This window comes from Natrix helvetica (genome assembly GCF_964273705.1).
Source record: "Natrix helvetica genome assembly, chromosome: 3".
Classification (NCBI taxonomy): domain Eukaryota; kingdom Metazoa; phylum Chordata; class Lepidosauria; order Squamata; family Natricidae; genus Natrix; species Natrix helvetica.
Window position 1 is genome coordinate 175,758,401 of NC_138549.1, and position 19,631 is coordinate 175,778,031.

A 19,631-nucleotide genomic window follows, 5' to 3' on the forward strand; every position below is an offset into this window, starting at 1 on the left:
TCAACACGCGGAACCAGAAGGCGGGAGAATCAATCAACCAATATGTTGCAGCCCTACATAAAGCGGCGACTCACTGCGAGTTCAGGGATCTGGACGAGCAAATCCTGGCAAGACTTGTTTGTGGGTTAAAGGACATTTTGCTACAAAAAAGGCTGTTGGCCAATCCAAATTTAACCCTACAAATAGCGCTAAACGAAGCAAGGGCGTCCGAATCAGCGGAAAGATCGTCGGAAACCATACAACGCGGATTCAACGCGAGCCAGCCAGCAACCAGACACGCCAGAGTCCACTACGAGGACACCAATCCAGACCTCGAGGATCCCGAGTTTGAGGACAGTCACCTGATGCGGAGCAGTCACATGAGGCCTGGGGGTAGATCCGGATTCCGCTTGCCACCCTGCGCAAGCTGCGGAGGGAACCACCCCCGGTCTACCTGTCGGTTCAGGAACGTTGTTTGTTCGCACTGCGACAAACTTGGGCACATCGCACGAGTGTGCCGGAGCGAAGTCCCTGCCTCCTCACGGCAGCCTCCAATGTGCCGCCAACAGAAGTCCAACCCAGGGGCTTGGCGAAATCAAAAAGGGCGCCCAGAGAGAAACCCACGAGAGTTTACCCAGAGAGACAATTCCCAAAGAGCTGAAAGGGCATATTCTCAGAGAGATTACACACAAAGAGCTGAGCGAGCGTATTACCAGAACGCTGAGCGAGAGTATTGCCAGGATACCGATGCCGAGATAGAGTTGACCCAGAGAGAGGAATTGCGAACCTATCTCACCACGATAAGTCAGGTCCGCACTAAGCGACCTAAAAAGCTGAAAGTCACGGTCCTCTTGGAGGGCTATCCTTGCGAGCTGGAAGTTGACACAGGATCGTCCCTGACGATCATCTCATGGGCCTCCATGAAAAAGGCTATCCCTAGCCTCAAAAAGAGCCAACTACGCGCACCAGACATCCTGCTACGAGACTACCAGGGGAACCGAGTCCCCATCGTGGGCCAAGGCACGTTCCAGATTCGTTTCAAGGACATCGTAGCCCAGCTGCCCGTGACCATCGCCAGCGCGCCATTACAGAACCTTCTAGGGCTAGATTGGTTTGAAGCCCTGGGGTTAGAAGTCACCGGGATCAATGCCGTGGAAAACAGCAGCGCTGAACAGATTTTTAAGGAGTTCGAGGATGTATTCAGCCCCGGTCTTGGTAAGTATGTGGGTAAACCTATCTCATTCAATTTAGACCCAAAAGTGGCGCCAATCCGACTAAAACCGAGACGAGTGCCTTTTGCACTCCGCCCAAAAATTGATAAAGAGATCGATAAACTAGTAGAGCAGGGAATCCTTGAGCCAGTGGATCACGCGCGCTGGGAAACTCCCATTGTGACCCCAGTCAAGCCAGACAGGTCAGTCCGCATCTGCGCGGACTATAAATGCACAATTAATGTCGCGCTACAACAAAGCGCATATCCTGTGCCAGTAGTCCAACACTTATTGCACTCGTTGGGGCCAGGAAAGATATTTGCTAAACTAGACATGGCACAAGCTTACCAGCAATTGCCTGTGGATAGCGCCACAGCGGAGGCCCAAACTATAGTGACGCACAGAGGCGCATTCAAATGCAACCGGCTACAATTCGGTGTGAGTATTGCCCCAGGTCTGTTCCAGAGCGTCATGGAACGGCTTTTGCAAGGGATACCGGGAGTCGTCCCTTATTTCGACGGCATCTTGGTGTCCGCTGCAAACGAGGAGCAACTATTAAAAAGAGTCAGAACTGTTTTGGCCAGAATCAGAGAGAAGGGTCTCCGCCTCAAAAAAGAGAAATGCCAAATTAACATGCCTAGTGTAGAATTCCTGGGTTATAGAATCGATGGTCAGGGAATACACCCCACTTCAAAGAAAATTAAGGGGATCCAGGACGCCCCCACACCACGAAATCAGACCGAGTTGCAGGCCTTCCTCGGATTACTTAACTTCTACAGCGTTTTTCTGAGACAGAAGGCGACCGTAGCTGAGCCATTACATCGACTCCTCCAAAAGAACGCAACATGGAGATGGGGACAAGCCGAAGCAGCAGCCTTTGCCGCAGTCAAGCGCCTGCTCACCACCGACTCGCTGCTAGTGCAATACAGCCAGACGCTACCACTGGTATTGACCTGCGATGCATCCCCATTCGGCGTCGGCGCAGTCCTCAGCCACAGAATGCCAAACGGGAACGAAGCACCCATCGCCTTCTACTCCAGGACTCTTTCGGCGGCCGAGAGGAATTACAGCCAGATGGATAGGGAAGCGTTAGCCGCTGTGACTGGAGTTAAACGTTTCCACGAATACCTTTACGGCCACGATTTCGAACTAATTACAGATCATAAACCGCTGTTGGGACTTTTGGCGGGAAACCGCCCCACACCAGTCTCCCTTTCCCCACGCATGACCAGGTGGACTGTTTTCCTGGCCGCGTACTCATACAAGTTAATACATCGACCGGGCTCCACTCTAGGGCATGCAGACGCACTCAGCCATTGCCCACTCCCGGATCTTTTGCCAGACCCCACTCCCGAGGTACCGGTTCTGCTAATTGACTGTTTGGACTCAGGACCTGTTTCTTCCTGCGACGTTGCCAGATTCTCTTCTAGGGACAATGTAATAAGACAAGTTCAAACTTGGGTTTGGAGGGGGTGGCCGAAGGGAAACGTGGGGCCGGAATTTAAACTGTTTTGGGCAAAACGGGACGAACTTTCAGTGTTACAAGGTTGTTTATTGTGGGGGGATCGAGTTGTTATTCCTTATGCGTTACGAAGAAATGTGTTAGAAGCGTTACATGTTGGGCATCCGGGGATCGTTAGAATGAAGGCGTTAGCAAGAAGTTACGTTTGGTGGCCAAACATGGACAAAGAGATAGAGGAATGGGTGGCCACTTGCGATCCGTGCCAAGAATCTAGACCAGCACCCCCTGAAGCACCCGCCACAGAATGGGAGAAGCCCAAAGCACCCTGGTCGCGAATACACATCGATTTCGCAGGACCAGTCCAAGGTCAGACCTTTCTTATAGTTGTGGATGCATACTCCAAATGGCTAGAAGTAGTCCTAATGACTTCAACCACGGCAGAGGCAGTCATTAAGGTACTACGGCGACTTTTCGCCACTCATGGCCTGCCCGACCTCCTGGTCTCCGATAACGGGCCCCAGTTCACGGCCATGCAATTTGAAACGTACTTAGCAGGTCAGGGAATTCGGCATGCCCTCGTCGCGCCATTCCATCCGGCATCGAATGGACAGGCGGAGAGAATGGTGCGATCCGCAAAAGAGGCCCTCGCTAGGATGGGTCCAGGTGATTGGCAAACACGCCTTGATCATTACCTCTTAATTCAGCATATTACCCCCAAGCGTTCTAACTGTCAGGAAATTTCTCCTTAGTTCTAGGTTGCTTCTCTCCTTGCTTAGTTTCCATCCGTTGCTTTTTGTCATGTCATCTGCCCTGACCCTTTTCAAAGAAGAAAAAGGGTGTGACTGGAAAGAGAGAGAGAGAGAGAGAGAGAGAGAGAGAGAGAGAGAGAGAGAGAGAGAGAGAGAGAGAGAGAGAGACGCAAACACAGCCTTTGTCACCACTTTGCAAAACGAGCTTCCCCCTCCCCATCGCAAACCAGCCACATTGTTAGACAAGGATCATGGGTTGCCCCCTCCCTTCTTTGGAAGAGCTGGATAGCTTCTGCTGTGTTAAGAAAGTTCAGAACATCCTTAAAGATCCATCTCATCCTGGGCACCCTTTTGTTTTTGAACTATTACCATCTGGCAGACGGTACAGGATAATAAAAACAAGGACAAATAGGCTGAAAAACAGCTTCTATCCCACAGCAGTAACCATGTTGAATTCTACTGTATAGTGCAGTGATGGTGAACCTTTTCGACATCAAGTGCCCAAATTGGAACATGTGTGCATGCGCCAAAGTGCCAGAAACCCGAAGACTATCTAGCCGGTGCGCACATGCTTGCTTTTTGGCTGGTTTTTTTTGGTCGTTTTCAAGCAGTTTTTCAGCTGTTTTGCGGCCCTGAAAATGCCCCCGAAACAGCCTGAATAAACCCCCCAAAACAGCCTGGAAAATGGCCGTTTTTTAGGCCGTGAAAAGCAGCTGGCGACATGTGCAGACAGAGGGCTCTGCGTGCCACCTCTGGCATGCGTGTAATAGGTTCGCCATCACGGGTATAGTGCAATATGAATGCAGTATCAGGGTTTTTCGATTCAATTGTGTAGAATGTGAAGGATGTGTGTTTGTGTTTTTTTTTTTTTTATAGTTTTCTACAATGAAGATGGCATTTAACTTCGTTGTATGAGGTGCAATGAGAATAAAGTAAACTTAAACTTAAACTAGGTTTGAGACCGGCTAGTTTCTGGGCGAGTTTAGCCATTCTCCATCAAGGTCTTCACGCTTCAAGGTATGGTATACCTGTGTCCTATTGTTCCTGCCCGTCCTTTGAGCCTCAGCAGCAAGGCTAGCATGCTCCAGATGCCACCAACAAAAGAATGCCATCATGCACCCTCAAGATACTCTTTCTCCAGCAGGTAAAGGAAACTATCTTAGCATGGAGTAGGAGCTTTGGTTACACAGATTTGGACAATTGGCTAGACTTATGGGACAAAACCAGAAAGTTAACTTTAGCCACCTTGTATAAGGAAAACCTATACAAGATACAATACAATACAATAGCAGAGTTGGAAGGGACCTTGAAGGTCTTCTAGTCTAACCCCCTGCCTAGGCAGGAAATCCTATACCATTTCAGACAGATGGCTATCCAACATCTTCTTAAAGACTTCCAGTGTTGGGGCATTCACAACTTCTGGAGGCAAGCTGTTCCACTGATTAATTGTTCTAACTGTGGGGAAGTTTCTCCTCAGTTCTAAGTTGCTTCTCTCCTTGATTAGTTTCCACCCATTGCTTCTTGTTCTACCCTCAGGTGCTTTGGAGAATAGCTTGACTCCCTCTTCTTTGTGGCAACCCCTGAGATATTGGAAGACTGCTATCATGTCTCCCCTAGTCCTTCTTTCTATTAAACTAGCCATGCCCAGTTCCTGCAACCGTTCTTCATATGTTTTAGCCTCCAGTCCCCTAATCCTCTTTGTTGCTCTTCTCTGCACTCTTTCTAGAGTCTCTAGATGTTCTACAGGTGGCACATCCCACTCACAAGATTAACTAAAATTAACAAAAATTTATCGCCATGATGTTGGAAATGTAATGCTGCACTAGGGACCGTTTACCATATGTGATGGCAGTGCCCGAAAGCTAGGACTTTTTGGCACTAGATAAGAAAGTGGTTGGAAGAGATGCTAAATCAAAGGATGGAGTTGAGGCCAGAATTATATTCTACTAGGGATCACAAAAGAAAAACATGGCAAAGGTGGACTATATTTAATGCTGCATGTTTTAACGGCGGCAAGACTAGTTTTTGCACAAAAATGGAAAAATAAGGAGACTCCCTCGGAACAAGAAATAATAAATAATAATAAATAATAATACAGAATCGGACAGGCTGACTCCGGAGCTCAAAGACAAGGGAGAGACGGAATATCACAAAATCTGGGACAAATGGTACTGATGGCTAGAAAGGAAGGAAAAAGGCTGGGACAGAAATACACCGACAAGTTAAGAATTGGAAAATGTGGTATTAAGAATGTGTAATAGGTAGGAATTGGATATGTGAAAAGAGTAAGGTTCTACATTTAGGCAAGAAAAACGGAATGCACAGGTACAGTATAGGTGGTGCCTTGCTCAACAGTAGTAACTGTGAGAGGGATCTTGGAGTCCTAGTGGACAACCATTTAAATAGGAGCCAGCCGTGTGCAGCAGCTGCCAAAAAAGCTGCCACAGTTCTAGGCTGCATCAACAGAGGGAGAGAATCAAGATCACGTGAAGGGTTAATACCACTTTATAATGCCTTGGTAAGGCCACACTTGGAATATTTGCATCCAGTTCTGGTCGCCACGATGTAGAAAAGATGTGGAGACTCTAGAAAGAGTGCAGAGAAGAGCAACAAAGAGGATTAGGGGACTGGAGACTAAAACATATGAAGAACGGTTGCAGGAACTGGGGATGTTTAGTTTAAGAGAAAGAAAGACTAGGGGAGACATGATAGCATTGTTCCGATATCTCAGGGGTTGCCACAAAGAAGAGGGAGTAGCAATAATTTATACTGTACCATTTCAAACTACTCCACACACAATAATTTAAAATGAAACCATTGAAAACATTCAATACACAATAAATTACAATAAAACGATTTAAAACAATTCTATACACAATACATTTTAAAGTATTGAGTATAGAATATTTTAAAACGGTTTATTTTAATTTATTTTGGATAGAATCTTTTTTAAAATAGTCTGAGACAATTTTAAAAAAGAATCCATACACAATAAATTGAAGTAAACCATTTTAAAATATTCTACACTCAATACTTTTAAGTAAAAATATTTTAAAAAATTCTATGCACAATAAATAAAATATTATTTTAAAATACATTAAAAAAATAAAAGAAAAAAAAACCAGGTTACTTACCAGCAGGCAGAATCAGCAGCTCTCCGATGCAACAGGCAGCAGACAGGCAGAGAGGCAGGAGGACAGGTAAGACTGTTTAAGACTGCTTAGGGCTTAGCCAGCCAGGCGAGGCTGGAGAGGGGAGGGTGTGGGGCTTTTGGCCTAGCCTCGCGGAGGCTTGCCACCCACGCCAGCCTGGTGCTTCGTCCCGGAAAGGCCCAGGGGCCTCTCCGGGGCTAAGCTAGCTTCCCGGCGGCCGCGTTTCCCACGCGACGCCGGCGCTTCGTCCCGGAAAGGCACAGGGGCCTCTCCGGGGCGGAGCTAGCTTCCCGGCGGCCGCGCTTCCCACGCGACGCCGGCGCTTCGTCCCGGAAAGGCACAGGGGCCTCTCCGGGGCGGAGCTAGCTTCCCGGCGGCCGCGCTTCCCACGCGACGCCGGCGCTTCGTCCCGGAAAGGCCCCGGGGCCTCTCCAGGGCGGAGCTAGCTTCCCGGCGGCCGCGCTTCCCACGCGACGCCGGCGCTTCGTCCCGGAAAGGCCCCGGGGCCTCTCCGGGGCGGAGCTAGCTTCCCGGCGGCCGCGCTTCCCACGCGACGCCGGCGCTTCGTCCCGGAAAGGCCCCGGGGCCTCTCCTGGGCGAAGCTAGCTTCCCGGCGGCCGCGCTTCCCACGCGACGCCGGCGCTTCGTCCCGGAAAGGCCCAGGGGCCTCTCCGGGGCGAAGCTAGCTTCCTGGCGGCCACGTGTCCCACGCGACGCCGGCGCTTCGTCCCGGAAAGGCCACGGGGCCTCTCCTGGGCGAAGCTAGCTGCCCGCCGCCCGCATGGCCCACGCCAGCCCGCCGCTTCAGCGAGGCCTTTCCTCGCCAAAGCTAGCCTCCCCCCCCCTCACGCTTAGTTGCTTACCTGAGGGAAGCAGCAAGCTCCTGGAAGGCGAAGAGAAGGGAGTTTTGAAATGGAGGACCCACTTTTAAACGGGTCACCTCCAGCCCGCTCACTGATAGGCTGGACTCCAGCCAATCAGTGAGCGGCTGCCTGGGCTAGCTAGTTTAGTGCAGATGGGCGGGGGAGCGAGCGAGCTGCATTGGGATGGCAAGGGTGATTGAGCGACAGGACCGGTGCCGGTTCCCAGAAGTTACTTCCGGGTCCGGTTACTTCCGGGTTCGGTCGCCAACCGGTTCGCGCGATCCGGTGCGAACCGGTAGGAACCCACCACTGGGATGGGCCCCACTCAGTGGACCAGACGGGCCGCCAACAGCGAGTCTTGTGAGACCATCTTGGGAGGAGATTGATTCTGTTGCCCCCGAGGATTTAGATAGGTTGCGTGGACGGCTGCGACCCACCACATGTTTAATGGACCCGTGTCCCTCCTGGTTGGTACTGGCATCTTGGGAGGTGACCCGAGGCTGGCTTCTGGGCCTGGTGAATGCCTCATTGGGTGAGGGATCCTTACCAACCGCCTTGAAGGAGGCGGTGGTGAGGCCCTTACTTAAGAGGCCTTCACTCGACCCAACGGAGCTAGCTAATTATCGTCCAGTCTCCAACCTTCCGTTTCTAGCGAAGGTTGTTGAGAATGTGGTGGCGCAGCAGTTTCCACGACACCTTGACGAATCCGAGTATCTAGACTCACGCCAGTCCGGCTTCCGACCTGGGCACAGCACAGAGACAGCCTTGGTTGCGTTGGTTGATGATCTCTGGAGGGCCAGAGATAGAGGTTGTTCCTCTATCCTGGTCCTATTAGACCTCTCGGCGGCTTTTGATACCATCGACCATGGTATCCTATTGCGCCGGTTGGAGGGGATAGGAGTCGGAGGTACCGTTTTGCGGTGGTTCGGCTCCTACCTCTCCGACCAGAGGCAATGTGTGTTGACAGGGGGACAGAGGTCGACCCCGAGGCCACTCACTTGTGGAGTGCCACAGGGGTCGGTCCTCTCGCCTCTCCTGTTCAACACATATGTGAAGCCGCTGGGTGAGATCATCCGTGGTTTTGGGGTTGAGTATCACCTCTACGCTGATGATACTCAGCTGTATATTTCAACTCCAAACCACCCCAACGAGGCTGTCGAAGTGATGTCCCGGTGTTTGGAGGCCGTCGGGGTCTGGATGGGGGACAACAGACTTAAACTCAACCCCTCCAAGACTGAGTGGCTGTGGCTACCGGCACCTCGGTTCAGCCAGCTGATCCCATCGCTGGCCATAGGGGGCGAACAATTGCCCCCTGTGGAACGGGCGCGCAATTTGGGCATCCTCCTTGATGCCCGGCTGTCAATGGATGACCATGTGGCAGCCGTGGCAAGGGGGGCGTTCCACCAGGTTCGCCTGGTGCGCCAATTGCGCCCCCTACTGGACCGGGATGCCTTACGCACGGTCACTCATGCGCTGGTGACGTCCCGCCTGGATTACTGCAATGCTCTCTACATGGGGCTGCCCTTGGGACGCGCCCGGAGACTGCAGTTAGTTCAGAACGCAGCCGCGCGGGCTGTGATGGGGAGTACGAGATACTCCCACGTAACACCTCTCCTGCGCGAGCTGCACTGGCTACCTGTGGTTTTCCGGGTGCGTTTCAAGGTGCTGGTTACCGTCTTTAAAGCGCTCCATGGCACGGGACCTAGTTACTTGCGGGATCGCATCCTCCCACATACATCCCTGCGGCCAATTCGCTCACACAGGGAGGGGCTTCTCCTGGTGCCATCCACTAGGCAATGCCAGCGGGCGACACCGAGGAGTAGGGCCTTCTCTGTGATGGGCCCAACCCTCTGGAATGACCTCCCCCCCGACATTAGAACCACTTCTGACCTCCGCTCCTTCCGGCAAAAACTGAAGACCCACCTGTTCCGATTAGCAGGCCTGGCATAATTCAACTGTCCCTCCTGGCAAATGTATTATATCTGGTTATTTTAGGGTTTTTTTAATTTACTGTAGCTGTTTTTAGGGGTTTAAATTTATATTTATATCTGCTTTGTACAGTTCTTTTAACTGTATTTTAACCTCCTCTATGTCAACTGTCAACTGTACATATTTAATTTTATTGTATGTTGTTATATTTTGTACGAACTGTACACCGCCCCGAGTCCCTTTTGGGAGAGGGGGCGGTCTAGAAGCATTAAATATTATTATTATTATTATTATTATTATTATTATTATTATTATTATTATTATTATTATTATTATTATTATTATTATTATTATTATTATTATTATTATTATTCCTAGCTGCACCCACATAGCCAGTAGCCACCTGCTCTTGCAAGAACGTATTTTATGCGCCATAAACTCCTTGCTGCTTCACTTCACGACTCTTGTCAAATTTCTGAAGGGTGAGTTTGTTTCTGACACAGTCAATAATATGTAAATGAAGACTCAACCATCCAGGCCAAAAGTCTCTAAAATGGTTAAATCAAGGCAACTGGACCAATGATTATTAAAGATTATTTTCCTTTTGACTGATGAAGTTACTTGGATGGATAACGAAATGTCTCCGTTGAATCTACCTTGGTCCAGTTGCCTTGATTTAACCTTTTTTAGATGAGTTCTAGTCCAATTTTATGCATGAAAGCTGACTGGGTGACCTTAGGGTCCAATCCCCAGGCAAGAGTGAGTTCTAGTCCTGACTTTGGCAATAAAGCCGGGCAGGTAACTTTTCAATGATCAGGTGACTGGGAGTTCTAGTCCTGACTTTGGCAATAAAGCCGGGCAGGTAACTTTTCGATCATCAGGTGACTGGGAGTTCTAGTCCTGCCTTAAGCACGAAAGCTGACTGGGTGATCTTGGGCCAATCTCCAGGAGACAGTGAGTTCTAGTCCTGACTTTGGCAATAATGCTGGGCAGGTAGCTTTTCAATCACCAGGTGACTGGGAGTTCTAGACTTGCCTTTGGCAATAAAGCCGGCTGGGTGATTTTTGGCCAATCACCAGGGGATAGCAATAATTGCAGAAATAACAGCAATAATTGCAGCAATAATAGAAATAACTGCAACAATAGCAATAATAATCGTAGCAGCAATAAAAAATAATAACTGCAATTATTTGCAGCAGCAACCCCAATAACTGCAGCCATAAGTGCAATCATAACCGCAGAAACAGCAACAATAATCTCAGCAATTAGAGATAAAAATTGCTGCCAAATAGCAGGAACGCAGCAATAATCACAACAAGTATTCAGGGTCATCCTCCCAGCTCCCGACACGTGTCTTGCCATCACCGCGTGGGAATGCACCGTCTGGGGGAAACGAGGGGTGAGGAGGAAGCGGGAGGAAAGGGGCCCGTAACTTCAATAAAGCCAGGCCCGGAAAGTGGTGGTAGTGGTCCCCATTCTACTCCAACCAAAGCTTCCCATTTTATTCCAAGTAGGCCCGGGCGGTGTCGGCTGCCTAGCAACGGGCCGGGCCGCCGTCGTTTCCAAGGGGCGTGCCCGCGCGGCAACGCCGGCGCATGCGCGGCGGCCCACTTCCGGCTGGCTAAGGGAACGTGTCCCTGGGCGCTTACGGGGGCCGCCTCTGCCGGGTCGGAAGTGCGGGCTGCGAGATGGAGCAGGCCGAGGCGCACAACGGCAGCGGGGCGGCCGAATCCCCCACGGCCGGCGCGCGGCCCCCGGCCACCCCGGAAGGCATGGCGCTGGCCTACGGCAGCCTGGTGGTCATGGCTCTGCTGCCCATCTTCTTCGGGGCGCTGCGCTCCGTCACCTGCGCCAAAGGGAAGGTGAGGAAGGGAGGAGGAGGAGAGCCTCCCCAAGCAGAGGCAGTCTATCTCTGTGGGCATTTCTGTGGGTTTTTCCTCCTTAAAATCAAACTTGGCCCCTTTAAGAGCAAGCAAAGCTGGCTGGGGAATTCTGGGAGTTGAAGTCCACCCCCCCCTCTTAAAGAGGCCAAGTTTGAGAAACATCTCTGCAGCTAATCCTTGATTTACAACCATCCATTTAGTGACCATTCGAAGTCTCTGAGAAAGGCACTCGGGACTGTTTTTCACACTTAACGACCGTCGCGGCCCCTCGTGGTCACGTTGATCGAGCAAGTGAATCGTCTGTATGACGAGTCGTGTCGTGTGGGTGGGTGGGTTTATGTGATCCCTCTTTTTTGGCCACCTTTTTTAACCAGCAAAAGTCCAGGGGGGGGGGGATATGGCTGGATTCACTTAACGGCCGTAGCGACTCACTTAACGGCACATGGGCGTTGTGGCCAGAACGGTTTTAAAACCTGTGTGTGTGTGTTATGAATGATTCACTTAAATTCACCTCGCTTAGCAACAAGAATTGGGCTCCCTTGTGGTCGTAAGTCGAGGACTGGCTGTAACTTTGGAGGGTCACGCAGAGACCGGCTACTCTAGGGAAGGACCAGGGGAGACAGGAGAGCATCTTCCAATATTGGAGAGGCTGCCCCAGAGAGGAGGGAGTCAAGCTACTCTCCAAAGCAAGGCCAGAGAAGGAAGAATGGATGGAAACTGACCAAGGAGAGATTCAACCTGGAAATAAGGAGGAATTTCCTGACAGTGAGAACATTCAACCCATGGAACAGAAGTTGCCTTTGGAAGTTGTGGGAGCTTCATCCCTGGAGTCTTTCAAGAAGAGCCTGGACTGCCATCTGTCGGAAATGGTGTAGGGTCTCCTGCTTGGGCAGGGGGTTGGACTAGATGACCTTCCTTCAAACTCTGTTAATATGAATCTATCTAAGATGATCAAAAGCAGGCCTGGAGGCTAAAACGAAGAACGGTTGCAGGAACGGATGCAGAGAAGAGCAACCAGGATGAGGGGACTGGAGGCTCAAACATTCGATGGACGGTTGCAGGAACTGGGCATGGCTAGTCTAGAGAAGAGAAGGACCAGTAGAGACAGGAGAGCATCTTCCAATAGTTGAGGGGCTTCCCCAGAGAGGAAGGGGGTCCAGCTATTCTCCAAAACACCCAAAAGTCCAGACAAGGAATAATGGATGGAAACCAAACAAGGAGAGATTAAACCTAGAAACAAGGAGGAATTTTCTGACAGTGAGAACTATCAAACAGTAGAAGTTTCCCTCAGAAGTTGTGGGAGCTTCATCACTGGAGGCTTTCAACAAGAGACTGACTGGACTGCCATTTGTCAGAAAGGGGTCTTCTGCTTGGGCAGGGGGTTGGACTAGATGACCTACAGGCCCCTTCCAACTCTGTTAATCTGTTAAAATCTGTCTATGTTCACTTGTATTTGGGGGGCTTTCTTTTTCTCCCTCCTGGGCTCCCACCTTGGCCGGTCTTGACTGCTGCCTGGGATCCAATAAGGCTGGTGTGTGTGTGTGTGTGTATTGAGCAAATAAGGGGTCTTATGTACAGCAATGGAGTGTGTCCCTGTCTGCCCCCCCCCCCATCCTTTTTTTGGCAGCTGGTCCCCAGGATTAATGCAAAGGATTAATGCCCAGAGGTGACTAAAGGAATGTGCCCCCTCCCCTCTCTTTGAATCCAATGGACGGGGACAACAATACTTTTTTTTTGCCTTTTTTCTTTTTGGTCTCTTCTTCTTGGCCTCTTCTTTATATTGTTCAAATAATATATTCAATTAAGGTTAAAATGTTAAAAGGTTAGAATTTCAAATATAGGCTCTTCCCTACTGCAGGGATTCCTATAAATATGATTCATGTTTTTCCTTCCTTCCCTCCCTCCCATTTCTCTGTCTTTCCATTCCTTCCTTCCTATCTGTCTGTCTGCCTTTCACCTTTCTTTCTTTCTTTCTTTCTTTCTTTCTTTCTTTCTTTCTTTCTATCTTCTTTCTGTCTGTCTTTCTATCTACCTTCCTTCTTACTTTCTGTCTTTCTTCATTCCCTCTTTCTTTCTTTTTCTCCCTCCCTCCCTCCTTTCTTTCTTTCTTTCTTTCTTTCTTTCTTTCTTTCTTTCTTTCTTTCTTTCTTTCTGTCTGTCTGTCTGTCTGTCTGTCTGTCTGTCTTTCTATCTATGCCTTCTTTCTGTCTTTCTCTCTTCATTCCCTCTTTCTTTCTCTTCCTCCTTTCTGTCTGTCTGTCTATCTGTCTTTCTGTCTGTCTGTCTTTACCTTCCTTCTTTCTTTCTGTCTTTCTTCATTCCCTCTTTCTTTTTCTTTCTCTCCCTTCCCTTTTTTCTTTCTTTCTGTCTTTCTTTCTGTCTACCTTATTCCTGTCTGTCTGTCTTTCTATCTATCTGCCTTCCTTCTTTATTTCTGTCTTTCTCTCTTCATTCCCTATTTTCTTTCTTTCTTTCTTTCTTTCTTTCTTTCTTTCTTTCTTTCTTTCTTTCTTTCTCCTTCTTTCCCCCCTCCCTCCTGCCCTCCCTCTCCCCTTCAACAAGATGTTTGATGGAAGGGTGAATCTACTTCCCTCCCCCCCCCCATGTTTTTTCCTTCCCCTTCCTGAATGTACACCGTGCGAGGAGGAGCCCGTGAGGCGTCTTCTCGGGTGTGAGCTAAAACAGGCGAAGAACTGACGTGTTAGTAGCCGAGAGGGCCTGATGACAAAGACGCCCCACCTCTTGACAGACTTCGACTGCTTCCTTTGCTGGAAATTGTGGCTAAATGGGTGTCGGGGAGGATGCATTGACCCTCGCCAAAGGTCGGGATTTGCATTGGGTGTATTCATTCTGGATTCAGTTGCTGGCGTTTGCAGAAGCTGCCCAGTTTCAGGCTGTAGAATTCTGTTATTTCTGCGGCATATTTAAAGTGGGGCTACCAACAGCTGTTGGTGGCTGCTGGCGGCAGAGTCAGTCGGGGGTTTTAATCCAGTATGGTTAAAACTCTTAAGAGGGGATCACACAGATTTGCAAATTAATTTGCAACCCGGCATCCAGTTCTGGTTGCCGCGATACAAAAAAGATGTGGAGACTCTGGAAAGAGTGCAGAGAAGAGCAACAAAGATGATTAGGGGACTGGAGACTAAAACATAGGAAGAACGGTTGCAGGAACTGGGTATGTCTAGTTTAATGGAAAGAAGGACTAGGGGAGACATGATAGCATTGTTCCAATATCTCAGGGGTTGCCACAAAGAAGAGGGAGTCAAGCTATTCTCCAAGGCACCTGAGGGTAGAACAAGAAGCAATGGGTGGAAACTAATCAAGGAGAGAAGCAAGTTAGAATTGTGGAGAAATTTCCTGACAGTTAGAAAAATTAATCAGTGGAACAGAAATTGCCTCCAGAAGTTGTGAATCTTCCAACACTGGAAGTCTTTAAGAAGAAGTTGGATAGCCATTTGTCTGAAATCCAATAGGATCTCCTGCCAAAGCAGGGGGTTGGACTAGAAGACCTCCAAGGTCCCTCCCAACTCTGTTATTCTGTTCTGTTAGTTAAATGAAGGAACTAGAAGGGAGCATGATAACAGTATTCCAGTACTTGAGGGGCTGCCCCAAAGAAGGGGGGGGGGGGGTCAAGCTATTCTCCAAAGCCCTTGAAGGCAGGAGAAGCAGCAATGGATGGAAACTAATCGAGGAGAGAAGCAACCTGGAATTAAGGAAAAACCTCCTGATACTGAGAATAATCCACTAGAACCTGTGGCTTGGGTGAACAGGTTTCTGTTTAGGAATCCATCATTCCTTGACTTACAACCATTCGTTTCATGGCTGTTTGAAATTACAAAAGCCCTGAAAATAATGACTTGTGACCATCGTCCCACCCTTATGACCATTGCAGCACCCCATGTACATAATCAAAATTCAGAGACTTGGCGATCGACTCACATTTACGACGGAGCCCAGGGTCACATTGATCCCCTTTTGCGACCTCCCGACAAGCAAAGCCAACCGGCATGCCTGATTCGCTTAACAACCGTGTCACTCATTTAACAGCTGCAGGGATTCATTTAACAACCGTGGCAAGAAAGGTCATAAAATGGGACAAGAAAAGAATTGACAGGTTCCGTCAAGAACTACCTGCATTTCTTTTCTGAATCACCGTTTCTCTTTCCTCATACAGGAAATTCTCCATTTTTCCTTCCTAAGTTGCCAAACTGCATTTCTCAGCGAGACTGAAGCCATGTTGTAATTCAACAACATCTGGAGTCTATAAATTTTTCTTCCCCTCCCACCCCCCACCCCATCTCCATGCTCTCCTTGATTTTCGGAGCAAATTTCTCCTTTTTCGTCGGGTTACTTTCCAAGTCTAATTTAAACCGAAGGACCAGCGTTTTTAAAACCAGAGAATCTTTTCCAAAAAAAAACAGACATTCTCTGGATATAAAGAAGCGGGAATCAAACTATTCTCCAGTTTGCAGGTAGAACAAGAAGCAATGGGTGGAAACTAATCAAGGAGAGAATTTCCTGACAGTTAGTACAGTTAATGGAACAGCTTGCCTCCAGACGTTATAAAAGTTTTGGTCGCCACGATGTAGAAAAGATGTGGAGACTCTAGAAAGAGTGCAGAGAAGAGCAACAAAGAGGATGAGGGGACTGGAAACTAAAACATATGAAGAACGGTTGCAGGAACTGGGTAGGTCTTAATTTGATGAAAAGAAGGACTAGGGGAGACATGATAGCATTGTTCCAATATCTCAGGGGTTGCCCCAAAGAAGAGGGAGTCAAGCTATTCTCCAAGGCACCTGAGGACAGAACAAGAAGCAATGGGTGGAAACTAATCAAGGAGAGAAGCAACTTAGAACTGAGGAGAAACTTCCTGACAGTGAGAACAATTAAACCAGTGGAACAGAAGTTGCCTCCAGAAGTTGTGAATGCTCCAACACTGGAAGTCTTTAAGAAGATGTTGGATAGCTATTTGTCTGAAATCCAATAGAGTTTCCTGCCTAGGCAGGGGGTTGGACTAGAAGACCTCCAAGGTCCCTTCCAACTCTGCTATTGTATTGTATTGTATTGTAATGCTCCAACACTGGAAGTTTTTAAGAAGATGTTGGATAGCCATTTGTCTGAAGTGGTGTAGGGTTTCCTGCCTAGGCAGGGGGTTGGACTAGAAGACCTCCAAGGTCCCTTCCAACTCTGCTATTGTATTGTATTCTTTTTAAATATTTTTATTGAATCTTTTAATCTTTAAAAACAGTAAAGAAAACACAACAAGAAAAAATAAACAGAACATACATAACAATATACAGTAATTTTACAGCTTTCTATATCGGCTTTCCTGCTTAGCTTTTATAGTTCTCCCTTCTGCATTGCCTTCCTATTGCTTTAACCTTGTCCTATAATTGTAGCAAAAGTCGTATTAACACTTATAATAATATTCATTATTTGTATCCACCATATATTCATATTCCCTATTTTCTGTTTTGGCTTCTGATTTCTAGCCACTTACACATTTTATTAAAGTCCGATTCTCTCTTTTCTTTTAGTTCTATTGTCATTTTATCCATTTCTGCGCATTCGAGTATTTTCCTGATTATAGTTTCATCTGAGGGTGTGTTGATTTTCCCCCCAGTTTTGTGCGAAAGCAATCCTGGCTGCAGTGAGTGTGTGTATGGTTCTGTATCGAGATTGTTTATCCATTTTTTTTGTCTAGTAGTCCTAATAAGAATGCTTCTGGTTTGAGTTCTATTTTTCGCTCAGTAATTTCTTCCAACCATTTCCGAATTTTGCACCAGTATTTCCTTGGGATGGGGCACGTCCACCACATAGGATAGAATGTTCCAGGTTTGTGGCTGCATCTCCAACATTTGGGGGATAAATTTGGGTACATTTTGGCCAATCTCGCTGGAGGCAAATGCCATCTATAAAACATCTATTCTAATAAGGGGTTCAGTTGATGTGGGTGAGGTGGGCTGGCTTTGAGTGTAAGACCCTGGCTTCGGCCTGCTACACCGGGGGTCTCAATTCTGACCCGTTTCTCTTCTAGAATGCTTCGGATATGCCGGAGACCATCACCAGCCGAGATGCGGCCCGTTTTCCTATCGTCGCCAGCTGTACCCTCCTAGGCCTCTATCTCTTCTTCAAAGTAAGTCAAGCAACAGAGGTCCCTGGGTGGGGCAGTCTTCTTCTCTGGGGTCCTTGGTGCTCTCTGAGGTTGGTTATTTTCTTGCAGGCGTTTCGTACCCGGACTAGGTAACATCATCCGTGCCAGTAGGGAGTGGGGTTTGATGGGTGATCTCTGGGCTTGGTTGCTTTCTTGCAAACTGGTGAGGGCTTTGCGGAATGAAGGGGAAGAGGAGAAGGAGGAGGACAGGTGTGTGTCCGTGTCCTGGGAGCTCTCTGATTTTGGTGGTTTTCTTGCAGATGTTTTATTACCCAACTGGGGAACGTCATCAGTGCTCGAAGTGGAAGGGGAAGAGGAGGACTGTGGGGTCCTTGGTGCTCTCGTTGGTTTTCTTGCAGACGTTTCATGACCCAACTAAGGAACATCATTAGTGCTAGGAGGGAGGAGGCGGCAGAAAACTATGGGGTCCCTGGTGCTCTCTGAGTTTGGTGGTTTTTCTTGCAGACCTTTCATGACCCAACTAGGGAACATCATCAGTTAGCTAGAAGGAAATGGGGCTTGCAGAGCAGAGAGGAGGAAGACTGTGGGGTCCTTGGTGCTCTCTGAGCTTGGGTGCTTCTTGCAGACGTTTTATGACCCAGCTAGGGAACATCATCAGTAGTAGAAAAGGGAATGGAGTTTGCAAGGAGGAGGACTGTGGAGTCCTTGGTGCTCTTTGAGTTTGGTGGTTTTCTTGCAGACGTTTCATTGCCCAACTGGGTAACATCATCAGTGCTAGAAGGGAATGGGGTTTATAGAGGGAGGAGGAGAACTTGGTGCTTTTTCAGGTAGTTCGTTCGCTTGCATACTTTTTATCACTCAGCTAGGTAAATGTCATCAGTGCTGGGAGGGAGTGTGGAGCAAAGGAGGAGGAGGAGGAGTGTTGAAGAAGGGGAGAGGAGACGAAGAGAAGGAGCAGGAGGAGGACAACTGTGGGGTCCTTGATGCTCTCTGAGCTTGGTTGCTTTCTTGCAGACGTTTAATGACCCCACTAGGTAACATCATCCATGCTGGGAGGGAGGAGTGGGGCTTCCTCTGTTTATATTTCAGTTTTCCTCTGCTTTGAAGCTAATCCAATACTTTTTTTAACTTGGGACAAGGAAGGACTGCGGTCCCTCATGGAGATTGAGGAAACTTTTCCCAGCCATCTGTTCAGAAAGGAATTATGTAGTTCTGGAGGCCGAACCTCACGTCTCCTTTTTAACTGCTTGGTCTGGTTTGGTCTGCTGTGTACCGGAGGCACTGGTTCCATTCAGGGGAAGGCAGCTATTTGGTTTCCTAAAGGTCAAGAAATAATATAATTATAGATTATATAATAATTATAATTATAGATCGGCTACTCCAAGCTTTTTTTTTTTTAAAAAAAAGTTTGTGCAGGGTTTTGAGTGTGAAACATCGGCTGTTGTGCAAGAAAAGCGACGGTTATTTTCAGTGAAACCAGAGCCACGTGGATTGCACGCAAAGCAAAGGCAAACTTAAAGCAAAATATGTGTGTGTGTGTTTTTCAGCATAACTCTGGAAGGCCTCGAGCAATTTCAACCAAATTTGGTACACAGATGACTTACAAATACTGTGGGGTTAAGAGACCCTAACACCCCTTGGGTTATGTGTTCTGTTAAGATACAGCCTGTTGTGCCTTAAAACGGATTCTACCATACTACTGTAAAATGGCTTCTACCGTACTACTGTAAAATGGCTTCTACCGTACTACTGTAAAATGGCTTCTACTGTACAGCGCAGTGGAGTTGCCATGGTAACGGCTTCACAGTACTCCATCAGGGGGCCTCCCTCTGGTAAGGGGGAAACTCTAACATTAGAAATTACGTTTGGTCTGGACATTCTCTCCCCCCCCCCCCCTTATAAATAAATACCCGGGCAATGCCGGGTTATCGGCTTAGTTATGAAATAAATTAGCCGTAAATTAGCAGGTAGCACAGCAGGGAAAGACGTAGAAGCGGTATCCTGATCTGACGCCACTGCGATTCTGTGCTTGCATGAGTTTGGTTCCTTGGGCAGATCAGAGAAAAATGCCAGATGCAAACAGGAAAAGTTAAAAAGTTTTATAATCCATAAGGTAAATATAAGGAGGTGGCCTTATGGCTGCTGTCCAGGAAGGCATTTTGCATATCTTAGTCTTCCAATTTACTGTTAAGAGGCAATGATTCTCAACCTTGGCAACTTGAAGATGGGGGGGGGGGAGGGACTTCAACTCCCAGAATTCCCCAGCAAGGAATTAGAACTCACACTGG

At 48.2% G+C, this 19,631-nt stretch overlaps 1 protein-coding gene across 4 annotated transcripts in view; it reads left to right on the plus strand.

The window, feature by feature from the left end:
* Nucleotides 1-10,954: 10,954 nt before the first annotated feature.
* The window catches only part of HM13 (histocompatibility minor 13), a 41,882-nt gene continuing 33,205 nt past the window's right edge, over nucleotides 10,955-19,631 (plus strand). For 2 of the 4 annotated variants that reach the window (XM_081949745.1, XM_081949746.1), the window contains exons 1-2: nucleotides 10,956-11,207; nucleotides 17,266-17,364. In XM_081949745.1, the coding sequence (XP_081805871.1) occupies nucleotides 11,034-11,207; nucleotides 17,266-17,364 (273 nt within the window). In that variant the 5' untranslated portion in view covers nucleotides 10,956-11,033. Of the gene's footprint in view, nucleotides 11,208-17,265; nucleotides 17,365-19,631 lie in introns of all 4 variants that reach the window. The other 2 variants (XM_081949744.1, XM_081949747.1) reach the window with 2 other exon arrangements.